This window comes from Anas acuta, chromosome Z (genome assembly GCF_963932015.1).
Source record: "Anas acuta chromosome Z, bAnaAcu1.1, whole genome shotgun sequence".
Taxonomy (NCBI): Eukaryota; Metazoa; Chordata; class Aves; order Anseriformes; family Anatidae; genus Anas; species Anas acuta.
In genome coordinates, this window is record NC_089017.1 from 6084749 (window position 1) to 6099632 (window position 14884).

Genomic DNA, 14884 nt, shown 5'->3' on the forward strand with positions numbered 1-14884 from the left:
AGGGCCCCGATGCTCCCCAGGGCTTGGCTCTGGCTGCACGCGAGCCTCGGAGGCCAGCAGCTCGAGAGGAGCAGGGTGGGGGCTGGCGAGGAAGCCGAGGGGCTGCTGCCTTCACCTCTGCAGCGCTCCGGCCCTACCAAGCCCCGGCAGCTGTTTTTCCAAGGCTTTGCACAAATAAAGAGGAGGAAGAAGTCCCAGGGCGCTGAAGGGCAGGGCCGGGCTGTGCGAGGAGCCCCACACTGCTTGCTCTGGAGCTCTGCCTGGGGCACGGATGGAGGCTCTGCGATGGGAAGGGTCCGGCGTCGCTCCGCGGCTTGCTCCCGGGACGGCAGAGGTGGCCGGCAGCATAGGAAGCTCTTACAGCTTTTTTGGCCTTTTTTATTAACGTTTTTATCGTTTTTTGTAACAAAAATATCTGCTGGGGCTGGGCGTTGCCCCAGGTGAACAGTCTGTGCAGCCGGGGGAGGCTGGTGCCCCCCGAGCCCGGGGTGGGAGCGAGGGGACGGGGCTGAGCCGTGGGGCTCACGCTGTGTTCTCGGTGGTGGCCGCCGTGTAGATGACCTTGGATTTGGTGGGCGAGTCCAGCCTGGCGTGGGACAAAGAGCAGGGTGTTAGGGCAGAGAGGGAAGCCCCGAAAACTCGTCTGCATAACGCTCGTTTCCCATACAGCAGTGTGCAGGGGTATGGGGGGGGGACAGCGGTGCCCCCGACCCTGCTCTGCCCACCACTCACCGTGCGTTCTGGCTGCGCTGCTTGTAGACGTAGTACATGAAGGCCAGTGCTGTGATGGCAAAGAGCACCCCGAAGACCACAGCCAGCACGTCCCCTGCAAGCCCAGCACAGGCACGTCACGGGGCGGGTGGTGGTGGTGGTGGTGAGGGGGGTAGGGGGGGGACACAGGGCTGGGGGGGGACACGGAGCCAGCAGCCTCGGCTGAGCACACTTACCTGCGTGAAACGAGGAGCTGGTCTGCCCCGCTGAGGAAAAATAAAAAAGGAGAGGTGTGAGAGGCTGCTGTCGGGATGCCAGAACAGCCCCCCCATGGCTGCATGCCCCATCCCCACTGGGTGTCCCCCGGCACCCTCCCCAGGGCCAGCACCTCCTGTGCCTGCTGCCACCACCCCCAGGAGACACGGCACAGCCAGGGGGGGAGGAAAGTGCCAGTACAAGGCTTTGCCAAACCTGGGCTGCTCTCATTGCTCCCCATGTGGGGACAGCCAGCCCACAACACCACCTACCCATGCCCTAAATCCTGTGCCAGGCAATATTTACCTAGCGCAGCAGCGCTGCTCTGCCCCGGCAGCATTATCACCTGCACAGCTCCAGCATCGCGCGCCGGGTGGCACTATCAGTGCCAGCATCCTAGAGCAGCTTTCCTGACCCTCCAGCTTGGGAAAAATCAACAAGCGTGGGTGAGGGAGGTAGAGCTGAAAGCGAGGTGGGACGGGACCCAGCCCCACCGGTGCACGGGGCGGTGTGGAGCGGGGAAGGCTGCACCACCCCGGTGCCTGCCAGGTCTGGGGACCAGCAACCTCATCCGGGAGCACGGGGACACCAGCCCGGCACTCAGACACACGACTTCAGGGCCAAAGGCTTTGTTTGGGGTGGTTTGATAGAAATAGCAAACAGGGGAAGAAAAGAGGTGAGCTCATTTGCACCTCCGCCCCCTCGCCTCTGCCAGCGCCTGCTGAGGAATAGCTTCTGCAGAAAGGGGTAAAAGAAAAGGCTCGGAGGTAAACGGAGAGCACGATAATGTTTCTAGCAGGTTTACCAAAGATAGAGCATGCCAGCCCAACCCGATATCCTTTGATAAGTGATATTCCAGACAAAGAAAATGCGGTAGATTTTATCTCCCTGGGCTTCAGTGAAGCATTTGCCGTGGAGCTGTCCGGGAAGCTGCGAGTGAGGCCGAGGACCACGGTGATTAAATCCTGCAGCCCTTAACGAGCTGGCTGCAGGTGTGGTGGTGAGGAGAGGTGGCATACCACTGTGTGGTTAGCCAGGCATTCCCCTGGGGCCCGGGACCCATCCTGTGCGCTATTTCTATTAGTCACCTTGACACAAGGCGACAAATGCCAGCGAAAAGGAGGAGGAACAGGATGTTGGACAGGGAAAAAAAACCCCAAGCGAGCTCAGAGAACTGAAAAGGGGCACTGACACGGTGATGCAGAGTGATAGTCGCACCTGAGGGCTAGCGGGAACTTCTACTCATAGCTGGAAACCACCAGAAAGGGCTTCGAGGACACGCCGAGGGAACCACCCTCTGTTTGTCCTCGAGCAGGGTGGTGAGTACCCAGCCTGGCACCCCCCAGCCCTGCTCCAAAACCCAGGGTAACCCATTAGAAAAATGCATTCCCCTAAGAGAAGCCTCGCCCCACTTCTTGCCCTGCGCCCCAGCAGCCCGGTGCACCCCCAGGGTGCTCGCGCGCTCCTTACCCGTGGGCACCTGCCTCTCCCGGGACAAGGTGGGCTCGAAGCTCGCCAGCACCCACCGCTTGTGCAGGGCCTGGGTCGGCCGAAAATTATTCTGCAGGGGCTTGCCGTGGTCGTACTGCAGGCTCGTCACCAGCACCGAGATCTGGGAGGAGAGAGCAGGGTGAATAGGGCGAGGTGCGCGCTGTGCTGGGGAGCCAAAAAGCCCCGGCGCACGGCATCCACGGGGACCTGCACGGGCGCTGCCCCGACAGACCTGGTCATGGGAGAGCATCACGGTCTGGTTGAAGACCGTCCACATCACCGACTGGAAGCAGGGAGGGGTGGTCAGGGAGCCGTTGTAGCGGTAATAGAGGTGCAGGCTGTCGGGCAGCAAGCCCGCGATGTTGAACCCGGGCACCATGACTTCCTCATCTGGGAGGAGAAGGCAGGGGAGTGAGGGCAGCCCCAGGGAGGGGAACGGGACCAAGCGCGGGGCTCACGGAGCACACCCGACCCGGGGCATCGCCCAGCCCAGCCTCGCACCACCCTGCTGCATGCACCCCGTGTGCCGGGGAGGGCAGGGGATTCTCCCTTCCTCTCCACTGCAAGGGGTTTCTCTGCTGGGAGCCTTACCTTCTCCTTGGATTTCTTGGAGATACTTGATGATTTCCTCGTAGTAAGGGTTCTCCCTCGGCCCGACCTGCAATGCAGCAGCAAAAGGAGGTTTGGCTGCCTGCGAGGGGCACCCTGTCCTGCTGGACCCTCCTCGCCAGGGGCACCAGCACCATTGCGGGTCCCCAGAATTACCCCTGATGCCCACCCCGGTCTCACTCCCACCCCTCCTTGCCCAGGTCTGGGCTCTGGTTCTCACCTCCAGGAAGACTCCCAGCACGGCCAGCCCATCCGGGTAGCCCAAGGCCACCTTGAAGTTTTCGTACTTGGTGTTGTAGTGGACCACGTGGAGCTGGAGGGAAACACACAGCCCCGATGCAGGTTGGGCACCCCAAAGAGGTGCGCACCCCCCCGGGGGCTCCCCGACCATTGCAAGGGCTGGGAGAGGCATGCAGCCACACTGAGCATCCCTGCTAGGGGTAAATGTGCAGGTGGGATGGAGACAACACGTGCCAGTGGATAGAAGTGAGCACAAACAGCTGCCCATGGGAGCTGCCTTGCTTGCAGGCAGCAAACCAGCCCTGGATAGCGGGGCTGGAGGACAGCAGCTGGTGGAAAAAAAGGGGTAAAACCATTTGGGAGCTGGCAGGGCAGGCTGTATACATGGGAAACTCCTTCTCCATTAGCCCAGCATTGGGAGAGGACGGTGGAGGGGGACGAGGGCTCCTCACCTCCCCAGCAAAACGCTTCCTGTTCACGGTGTGCTCGGAGCCGGCTGTCGACGGGGAGCCCCAGTGCAGGTGCAGCTGCTTGGCTTGGTACTGCTGGGCATAGCCACCCGTGATGGACATGGACTCGGGCAGATCCAGGACAACTGCGGGGCAGGAGGGAGAGGTCAGTCAGTAAAACACAGAGTCCAGTCCGCCCCAGGTTCGCAGAGGAGGTGGCTTGGGGGAAAGAGTCACCCTGGGCTGGTGGCAGCTGGAGACAGCGAACAGACTCGCTTTTGATCTCTAACGAGGCTGTAGGTGGGGCAGTGGATAGCGCTGTGCAAATGCAGCAGGGTTTGGCTTTCGGCTTGGGGTTGTAGGACACCCCAATAAATAAATCAGGGCGGCTGTTCCTGGAGCTGGAAGTGCTCGGAGTGCTCTGCCCCTCTGCAGAGACTCACGGGGCAGCCCCGTGCTGGATGCTGTCCAAAACCTGATGCACTAAGCGAGGATAATATAAAGAGCCCGTGGGCAAAGTTCAAGGATCGGCAGGCAAAACTCAAGGATTTGAATTTTTGGCCAAGACCAAGTCCAAAATTTCCATCTAGCAAAGCCAGCCCTCACGCCGTGGTGTGGCACCCCGCAGGGCTGAGCTACTGGGACATGCACCAAAGCCACCAGGAGCATCCCCGGACCCTGAGAAAAGCTGCCCTCTCCTTCCAAGCACCTTCCAATTCTTAACGTCAGCTCTTTTCCTTCCTCATGCCTCTGTAGGTGAAGTGTCAGTCACATCGCCAGCCAGGGCACAGGTTTGGGATTAGGAACACAAGGCGGCTGTGATGAGTCATTTGTCCTCTCCTGTGCCGCCTGCCACCGGGCTCGGAGATACAGAACTCAAATACAGGAAGCGGGACACTGCTCCCTCCCTGGGGATTTACCTGCTTCAACATTTCTTTTGTGTATCTAGATCAGGGCATTCCTAGTATTTATCTGAGTCATTTTCAGGCCCTTGCAAAAGCCTGTGCAGCGAACACGTTGTATAAGGAGGAGCGACAGCAGAAATACCCCGGCTTTTCAGAACGAGCACAGAAGGCTCCAGAATAATAATAATAATTTAAAAAGGCATCTTATAAGCAGACAAGAAACTTCTTCACCCCCCAGTCCTCTCAACGAAAATGTTACAAGTGCTTTCTGAACACCAAGCAACGCCAGATGCCAGGGTGTCCAAAATAGCAACCGCTGAGCTCGACCCGTTCAGCTATGCAGGGGCGGGAGGCTGTAAAACAGAGCTCTGGGCACGCAGCGAGTCCGACTGGTCGAGTGTGCTGCATCGGGTCACGGGGCTGTTTTATCACACCTTCAGCAGGTTGCTGTCCCCAGCAGCTTCTCTTGGGGACCGGCAGCCACCGGCGCGCACAGGATGAGCGAGGTGCTCCTGGAAAGACCTGGTGGCAGCCAGGAGCTGCCATCTCCAGCTGCAGGGCAGGAAGGAAATGTTTTTTTTTTTTTTTCTTTTTTTTTCCCCCCAAAAAAGTTGGAACGGAATCCATTTATGTTAACGTAGCATCAGTCTTTCCATGCCAGATAGTGCATGTATCTGCATGCAGTATTTAGAAGGGCTTTATAGCCCTTCTAAAACTGGAGAAGGGAAATAAACAATTTCTAAAAGTGCCCCAAGATCCTGAGATAGCGTCTTGAAGCACGGGCTTTAAATTGGCCAAAGCTGTGTCCTAGAAGACTGAGGGGTGGGTACCTTTAGGGCTAAGTCGCACCAGGGACCAACCAGTCCTTTGAAAGTGGAAACGATGCCTGCAAACTTGCACCAGAAGTATTAGGGGCATGTTTTTAGAGGAAACATGGATTATAACAAATTCCTGGAGCCACCACCCAAAGGCCGTGAGTCCTGAGCTCTCCATCTCCTGGTTTCTCCCCTCCAGGCAGGAAAGCACCTGAACAAAGCCCTCCAAGAGCCACGGGGAGGGTTTCAGGGAAGCCTGGTCCTGCCAGGAGCGGCACCCGGTGCCTTTCGCACCCACCTGTGTGCCCGTTGTTCTTCAGCTTGAACTTCTTGCTGTTGGGCAGGCTGTACCCGGAGAGCTGGATGGGCTGCAGCTCGGGGCTGAAGATGGTCTTCTCCGTCTCGATGTTGATGGGGGACTGCTTGTTGCCCGAGCAGGCCGGGTAGTGCTCGCCCCAGCGCTCCGGTTCTGCAACGGGGAGGCAGCAGCGGTGAGGCCAGCCAAGCGAGGAGACCCCCGGGGGGGAATTGGGGTGGGTGGGAGGGAAGGGGCAGGCGCAGTTTGGGCAGTGCACCTCGCTCACAGGCTTGGTTTCCACCAAGCTAGCTCGGGAGCAGCTCCCTGCTGCCACGTGACGGCGCGCAGCTGTGCCACGAAAGGGCTCCGAGCGCGGTGAGCTGCCAGAAAAGTCTATTTTTGGGGTGTTTGGGAAGAGCGCGAGAAGATCATTTACAAGTGGACTTGGCAGGCGGAGGAGCCTGCAGCTCATCACACGCTCGCTGCTCATCGTTGCCTCTCCTGCTGCTACGTGAGCCCCTCCAGCACGGTGCCACCAGGGCCACACGTGCCCACGGCCACAGGTGGCGAGGTGCCGGCCCCACAAAGGGATGGGTGATGTCTCCAAAACCTCCCCTTACACCACAGGGGGCTGCTTCCAGCACTTTTCAGGCCAGCCCCAGCCTAGGGGACAAGAGGGACAGGGGACAGAGGGCAAGGGTGAGGACACGAGCTAATCCTTGGGCAGGTCAAAGTCCCAGCACAGGCTGCAAGTCCAGCCTTGGGGAGCCCAGCCTGGCATAGGATGTGGCCAGCTCCTGTCCGGGGAGGAAGCCTGGCCCCAAAGGCACCCCAACATGAGGGTTTGGGTGAGCTGCTGCTGCCCTCCCCAAATGGGAGCACCCCGGGCTCTCCAGCCCACCCGTGCCCGGGTTCGGGCACCACTGAAGCAGCAGGGTCAGGCAGGAGGGAAGGGCGAGCCGCTGAGTGCGCACAGGAGCCCTGTAATCATTAACCACGGCTGGCTCGAGCCCAGCGTGCGCTGGGTGGTGGGGGAAAGCAGGAAAACTGCAGGGTATTTACCTTCATAGCTCCAGTGGTTGTCACCAGGACCTTGAGAAGGAAAAGGGGAAAAAGAAAAAAAAAACAAAACACACAAGAGCATGAATGGAAGGGAAAGGTTGGCAGCAAACAGGCAGTGCTCACAGCCCCAGCAGCAGGTCCCGGGGCTCACACTGCACCCCCGCCCCCGCCCAGCCTTCGCTTCCCCACTCCTCCTCCTCCTCCTCCTGCCCCACAGCCGGGGGCACTGCCTTCTCCCTGCGTGCATCACCCCGAGGGGAAACTCCAGGGCTCGACACTTTGTTATCACCATTATAAGGGGGAAAAATAAGTCGCAGATACGGGCTTTCATCGCGGAGCAGCTGTGCCCATGCTCCTCCAGCTGCACCAGGACAGAGCGAATTCACCTCCTCGGGCTCGCTCTCTCTGGGGTGCTCGTGGTGGCACGGCGCCGATACCCCCAGCTGGCACATCCCAACCCGAAAAGGGTCAGAGAGGCTTGGGGCCAGCACCCACCCCGCTCCCTCAGCTCCCCGGGGCGCAGCCCAGTCCCCAGACATCTCCATCCCGCATTAATGCAGACGCCCATTAGCCTGGATGGGGTGCAGCGGGGGCCAACAAGTGCCCTGCCACTGACAACGGCCACCGACAGCCGCTTGCTATTAATAGGAGTGGATTCCAGCTCACGGGTGAGAAAGGAAGAGGCACGCTTTCCCAGGCCCAGGCAGCTGATGCGGGGCCCCGAGCCCAGCGGGATCCTGCCCTCCTCCCAGCCAGGAGCCAGCCCTGGTGGCCGCGGATGCCTGGGGACAGCGGGGCCGTGGATATGGGAACAGCGTGGTGGTGATCGCTCTGCAGCACCTCAGAGGCTCGGGAGCCACTCGCCCAAGGTGTGGGGTGCTCCTGGAGGTGCAGAGCCCAGCAGAGGGCTGGGCACGATGCAGCTGCCTGCACAGGGCAGGGACAAGCATGCAATTGTGCCAAGGATGCAGTGGTCACAGACAGGACCCCCAAGAGGTGCTTCAGCAGCTTTCCCAGGCAGGATTCCCCTCCTGCAGCATGAGGGTGGCGGGCCTGGAGCAGCTACGGGGCTGGCACATGGTGCCTGGGTGCGCTGCACATGCCCGAACCGGCACAGCGTGCCCCGACACCCTGCTTTTCTGCTCACCTCCAGGAACTCTGCCTTGACAGAAGGCTTCTCATCCTGCCACCTGAAGCTTGAGCAACAGCTCGGTGCTGGCACCTGCCCTGCTGCGTCAGCACCGTGCCACCCACCCCGGCTCCCCAGGTCCCAGTGCTTGTTCCTGCGGCTCAGGGGCTCCACAGGGGCTCGCAGCCCCACATTTCTTGGTCCTCTGTAGGGAAACGGGGATCCAACAGCCTGAAGGCTGCAGCTGCACCCAGGGTACAAGATTCCCCCGGGGGTCCCTTGGTACCCGAGCACCCACCTGCACCTACCCACGCACCGAGGCCACCCGAGTGCGTTTCCCCACCCACGGAGCTGGGCACAGCACCGGGTCCCTCGGCGCACGCCCCGAGCGATGCCGGGGGAGCACCGGTGCCAGCCCAGCCCGGCGATGGGATCAAGCCTTTGGCACCCACCCTGGCGTAGCCCTGCAAGGCACCAGACCCTTCGTCACCAGCATTACCCCACCGCCCTGCGCAAACGCTGATTTGCATAATTTCAGCCTCCCTCCCACGCTCCCCGCCGGAGCACGTCTTCTCCTTCCGAGCAGTGCACGGGGCCGGCTCCCCTCGCCGCTGAACCGCTGCCACACACCACAACAGAGGTGCTGCAGCTCTCTGCACGCCCTGCCCTACCCCGAGCACGTACAGGGGCTGCAAAGCACTCCCAAAAATGTTGGATGGGGGGAGCAGAAGCACAGCTGGTGCCCAGCGCTTTGACGAGCGCACTGGGAGAGGGTGAGCGAGGAGAGGACTCCTCAGTGGGGTCCCAGCAGGGAAATATTTCGGGGCTCTAACAGGAGCTGGCTGCGGCTGCAGGCACTAAAAGCCTTTGTGCTCAGCCACGTGGAGCCCCTCCGCTCCCACCCAGCACCAAACCCACCCCCTTCCCTGAGCTGGGGGGAGCAACACCAGCCAAGTTTCCCCATTTTGGTGCTTTCCCCACACACACACACAGGCACTTTGCTCGCTCCCTCCCACTTTGGGATCCTGGCGCTCACTCCTTGATATCCAACACCATCCAACAACACTTTCCTGCCGGGTCCGGGCAGGCGCTGCCATTAGCGGCGTGCTGCTCCGCATGTCCTGCAGCCTGGGGGCGAGGGCAGGAGCAGTTTTGGGCACGGTGAGGAGCCAGCGGGACCAGGGGCTGCTGCTGGCAGGCACTGAAGCAGCAGGCTGCTCTCAGGAAACGCTGCAGGGATGCGGGCACAGACCCACAGCTGGTTGCACGGAGCAAGAGGCACCCTCAGCAGAGCCAGGGAATAGGGTGAAAACAGGGGGATGCCCCTTCTGCCCTCAGCTGCTTGCAGTTTAGGGGATGCACAGCCTGCAGGGCACCTGCGGATGCCCAAATGTGCGGTGGCAGCTGCGTGCCGATGCCATCTGATGGCAGCAGGGCTGTCTGGTGCCTCCTCGCCGTGGGCTCCGACAGGAGTTTATGGCTCCAGACATCCTGCTCGCTTATCGGGCGGGCACACGATGCCCTGTGCTCAGCCACAGGCTGCCCTGGGATCCTGCCACAGCCCTGAACCAGCCCCTGGACAAAGGCTGTGGGATGATGGCAGGATCACCTCGCTGAGGACCAGTGCCAGGCTGGGGCACCACGGAGCAGAGCACAGGGGGGTGTTCCTGCTGCTCAGGGAGCCAGGAGGGCACCAGGACGTGCAGAGATACACAGGGGGAAAGCCTCAAAGCAGCGACCAGCCCCTGCAGACAGATCCCAGCCTAGCAGACAGGTCCAGGCACCTTTCCCTCGCAAGCAATAACCCGATCAAGGTACACGGGCTGTGCCGCCGCGCTCACGCTGCCCACAGCCAGCTCCCCGAGCATATCTGCGGCCAGCAAGGAGCTGGCACGAGGTCTGGGGCTGGCACGGCGTCTGGGCAGCATCCTCCTGCCAAATCCCACAAGGAACCTCTGCACCCCGCAGGATGGGACAGCAGCAAGCCCCCAGCCCTGCCCCACAAGCACAGCCCCGTTTTTCCCCCCCAAGCAGCCCCACGCAGCACCCATGCCCTTCCAACCCCTGCATGCACTGATCCCACACAAGCCCAGCTGCATTAAATTCCTTTTCTTGTGTGTTTCTAAACCCTGACCGACCGCGAGCCTTGGGGATCAGCCTTTAATCTGCCACCGGCAGCTCAGGTTGCCGCAGGGATTGTTCTTTGTGCTCCTGGGGGGCTGCGGGGCCCCAAGATGCAGGCAGCATCCCGCAGGGAGGGGGAGGCACAGGGCAGGAATCACCGCGGCTTGTTCCTGCTCCCCGTGAACCCAAGTGGCCTCGGTGAGTGTCGGGGAAAGAGGAAACAGCTGGAGGGCCTTGGGCAAAAAGGGCCGTGCCAGCAGGAGGGAGAAAAATGGGGAATCCCTTAAGGCTGGGGAGTGAGGTAAGTGAAAGTGGGTTAAGCTAAAAAATGGGCTCCACCAGAGGAAGAAGGCATCAGAGGGTGAAGAAGAAGGGGACGCGGAGCTGGGCAGCCTCGAGGGCAACCCGCAGCTTGTGCCAGGTGCCCAGCAGCCACCGGCCATGCCTGGTGCCCACACTGGGAGGAGGAAAGGAGCCAGCCTGGCGGTGACATCTGGCTGCATGGGGGCATTCCTGGGTCCCAACCAAACCCCACACCCCCGCGGGGCTCCAGCCAGACCCCCGGGGGGGTTGGGGTGCCTGTTCGCCCCCCGTCCCCTTTTCCCAGTCCCATCCCCAGGCAGCTGGAGCCTGGCACCCTCCTTCCCTGTGGCCGGAGTTACTTCATCTCTGCGGCGAGGAGCATCCGCGTCCCCGTCCCCACGCGCAGCGCGGTGAGGAACGTGATTCATCGCAGCAACAAAAGCAGCTCCCGGCACCGAACAATCGCCGACCCGTGCCGCATGGCAGCCGTCCCCGTACAGGTCAGGGCAACTCTTACCAGAGGCAAAGAAACAAGGACACGCTAGCAGGCTGAGCCTGGGAAACACAAACCCACGGGCCAGGCTGGGACGGGAACGTCCCCGCGCTGTGCTCAGCCCCAGGCGAGCTGAGGCATGGCACTGCCCCAAAATCCCTGCTGAACGCTGGCAGCGCCACAGCCTCCGGGTCAGAAAAGGGACTGAGACCAAAGGGATTGAGCGTTCCCCTTGCTAAAAGAAGGACCCCAAAACTTGGAAGCCCCCTCTGCCACCCGGGACAGGGTGGGGGGAGGCACCCCGCAGCCCCCAGCCCCCTGCTCCATCCCCAGCTGTGGGGCAGCCCCACACCTGCCCCATAGCTCCGGCCCCTCCGGGAGGCTGAAACCCCGTGCTGGGAGCCCTGAGCCCCTCAGGAAAGTAGGAACGGGATCTGGTGGGGAACGGGGCTGTTCCTGCCGGGGGTCGTGGCCGCACCGGAGTTGGCGGGAGCGGGGACAAAGGCAGGGACGTGCGGCTGCGGGGCTGCGCGATGCCGGAGGGGCACGGCCCCACTGGGGGCCCCTAACGGGGGCGGCACGGCAGCCCCTCAAGCCAGCAAGGGGGACCCCCGCTCCGAACACCGGGGACCCTAAATCCGGCATAGAAACGCTCTGTGCAGCGGGGCACATGTGCATCGGGGACCCTAAACCCGGCTGAGGGGTGCTCTGTGCATTGGGGACCCTAAATCTGGCATAGGGGTGCTCTGTGCATTGGTGTGCCTGTGGGTCGGGGTCCCCAAATCCAGCAGAGGGGTGCTCTGTGTATTGGGGTGCCCGTGCACTGAGGACCCCAAATCCATCAGAGGGGTGTTTTGTGTATCGGGGTGCCCGTGCACGGGGGACCCTAAATCCAGCACAGCATATAAAGGGTGCCCATCATTTGGGGACCCCAAATCTGTCAGAGGGGTGCTCCATGCCCTGAGGACCCTGTGCATCGGGGACCCTAAACTCATCACAGGGGCGCCCTGATGCATCGGGGACCCTAAACCCTTTCATGGGGGGTTCCCGGTGCAGCCGGGACCCCCCCCGTCCCCCCGCACCCCCTCCTCACTTTTCTCCTTGGCGTGCGGGGACTCCTCATCGTCGTCGTGCCCGTGCCCGGCGGCAGCACGGCCCGTGACGGCCAGGATCAGGACCAGGACCAGCACCGGGACCGACACCGGGACCGGGACCGGCACCGGCACCGAGACCCGCAGCCTCATCTCCGGCGTTGGATCGCGGTGCGAGGCGCTGCGGGACGGGACGGGACGGGACGGGACGGGTCGGGACGGCGGCTCCGCGGTCTGCTCCGGGCGGCAGCGCGTACGTGAGAGCGGGCGGGGGAAGAGGCGGCCCTGGCTCACGCCGCCGTTACCTTTTATAGAGGCTGGAGCCAAAGTCTGCCGCCGCCCGGCACACACACACACACAGGTGAGCCGCCGCCGCCGCCCCCCGCACCGGGACTCGAACCCGCGGCACCCCCGGGAGGCCGGCGGCGGGGTTTGGGGGGGGTCCGGGGTAGCTGCCCCCCGGTAGCTGCCCCCCGGTAGCTGCGGGGGGCACTGAGAGGTGGGGAAGGGGAGGGGGAGGGAGGGGGGGGGAAGCTGTGGTGGGGGCGTGAGGGGTTGGGGGAGGGTTTTTGGTTGTAAAGAGGGGGGTTTCCTCAAAAATGGGGGTGGGGGGTGTGCTCAGCGAGGGGTGTATTCAGTGAGGGGCTTTTTAGCTTCTTGGTGAGAGGTTCCCTCGCTGATGGGGTGAGGGGCACGCTCAGTACATCTGTCCCCCCCTCAGTAACGGGGTGAGGGACATCCTCGCTGACAGGGTGAGAGGCCCTGGGGGATGTTTTTGAGCTTCCCTGTGAGGGATTCCCTCAATAACGTGATGAGGGACGTGCTCACACAGAATCACAGAATCACAGAATTTCTAGGTTGGAAGAGACCTCAAGATCATCGAGTCCAACCTCTGACCTAACGCTAACAGTCCCCACTAAACCATATCCCTAAGCTCTACATCTAAACGTCTTTTAAAGACCTCCAGGGATGGTGACTCCACCACCTCCCTGGGCAGCCTGTTCCAGTGTCTAACAAGGGAACAGCAAGGGATGTCTTAATCTGTGGGGTGAGGGACCCCCTCAGCAATGGGGTGAGGGACATCCTCGATGCTGGGTGTCTTCCCCCAGAGCTGGGCTGAGGGACGCCCTCATCCCCCATTGTCAGCGAGGGACGTCTGCCCGGGCAGCGACAGGACGGAATTAGCTGCGATGCTAATTTAGGGCAGAAAAAGACCAAAGAGTTCAAGGAGGCGGTGGCAGTGCCAGGCACTGCAGCAGGTTGCAGTCTGCCGTGGTAGCCACAAAGGAACACCCCGGCGGTGTGAGCAAGGGCACGCTGCACGAGGGTGGATTTAAATCAGATGTTGCCAGAAAGCGATCAGAGAGTGGTGGAGATGACAGCTGACTGCTTGCCAAGACAAAGTGAAGCAAACATCAGGGATTATTAAGAAGGAAACAAAGAACAAAACAGCAGAAAAACACATATTGCTGTTGTATAAATCTCTGGTGAAACCTCCTCTCGGTTATTACCCACGGTTTTTGTTTCTCCCATCACAAAGGGGACAGAAGCAGAAACAGCACGCACAGGGCCCGGGGCTGTTTGGGGGCAGGAGCGGCTTCCTCACAAGGAAGGAGCAAAGCAAGCACAGCTCCCAGCCTGGAGAGGTGAAGGCTGTGGCTTTGTCCTCCCAGCTTGTACAGGAACAAGGAGCGGGGAACCCGTGTTTACTCCTGGGGTAGCGGATTTACGGCACAATCAACCCAAATCAAGTAGCAGGAAGTTTGAGGCCAACCAGAAAAATATCTTCACGTGTACCGCAGAAGGGAACGGGGGAACTCCTTTCCTCAAACGTATGGGGAGCATTGTGCCCATGCAAGAAGATACAAGTTAATGGGTTCGTTTCTGCTGCGCGCTGCCAGCGTCCCAGCTCTGTGCCATGTCCCCATGGGCCCCACGCCTCTGCTAAACCAGTTTGCCCAGCTGTTTCCCAGCCCAAATCCTCGGTCATCCCGTCACCTTTCGATGTGAACATGCTTGGCATCTGCTGAGCGCAGACATTGCTGTCGCTGCGATGGGGCCGTGGGGTAGAGGAGCTCCTGCAGGGCCTGGGCTTTGTGCTGAGCGGGAGAAAGCTCTCCCAAAAAGCTGACAGCTAGGAAAGCAAGCTGCCGTGCTGATCCCTTGCAAACCGTCACCGTGGGCTCCTGCTCACCTTGCACCTGGGGGCTCTGGTGAGCCCTGCCACCGGCGATGACCTGCAGGTGGGATGGATGCACTCCCAACCTGCAGACTTTATCCTGATCCACCTTGTTCCTCCCTGCACCAGATAAGCTGAACCATCAGATAGGAAGACATTCATTTGTCAAAGCTCAAGCAAACAGGGCTGCGGGGGGGAAACAAACCATAAAATGCAGCTCCAACACCCTTTCCTTCTCACATTCCTGTAGTCTGTCTTATTAATGGTCCTCGTAACGTGTGTTAGCCTGAATGAGGAGGAAGGAGTCTGGTTAGGCAAGGAGAGGATCAGGCTACCCCTTTTCAGCGTGGATCCAGTCTGCGGCACAAAGCACCGATGTGGGAGCCTCCCCGATCCTCAGCTGCATAAGATGGATGGGGCTGTGCTAAACTGGATGTGCTTTTGGAAATGCTGCCTGGTCTTGTTTTAGCCACAGTGCCATAGGGAGGGATAACCTCTACGTGCTTGTAAAAGGATTAATTCTTAGGAAAAAGACGTCACTCCTAGGAAAATTAACTCATGCTAAGGAAAGACTTGGATCCCTAGGAGAACTTTGTGACTCTGTGCCTGTAGCAAATTTGTAGCAGTAATCCTTTCCCACGGGACATATAAATGAATTCCTGAGCTGTTGTGCAGGCTGATTGTTCCTTCAATGACACAGCAGCAGGCACCGGTTCGGCAGTGCTGTTGT

At 60.7% G+C, this 14884-nt stretch overlaps 1 protein-coding gene across 1 annotated transcript; it reads right to left on the minus strand.

Annotated features, from left to right (window-relative positions):
• Nucleotides 1-357: 357 nt before the first annotated feature.
• On the minus strand, nucleotides 358-12420 carry LOC137848033 (carbonic anhydrase 9-like). Its single transcript, XM_068666863.1, has 11 exons — nucleotides 11978-12420; nucleotides 6836-6865; nucleotides 5774-5944; nucleotides 3759-3901; nucleotides 3287-3379; nucleotides 3049-3115; nucleotides 2690-2847; nucleotides 2437-2578; nucleotides 948-977; nucleotides 733-826; nucleotides 358-586 (listed from the first exon to the last, which is right to left on the minus strand). Exons 1-11 carry the CDS (start codon nucleotides 12126-12128, stop codon nucleotides 523-525), a joined length of 1143 nt encoding a protein of 380 aa, XP_068522964.1. The 5' UTR covers nucleotides 12129-12420; the 3' UTR covers nucleotides 358-522.
• Between the last annotated feature and the right edge of the window lie 2464 nt (nucleotides 12421-14884).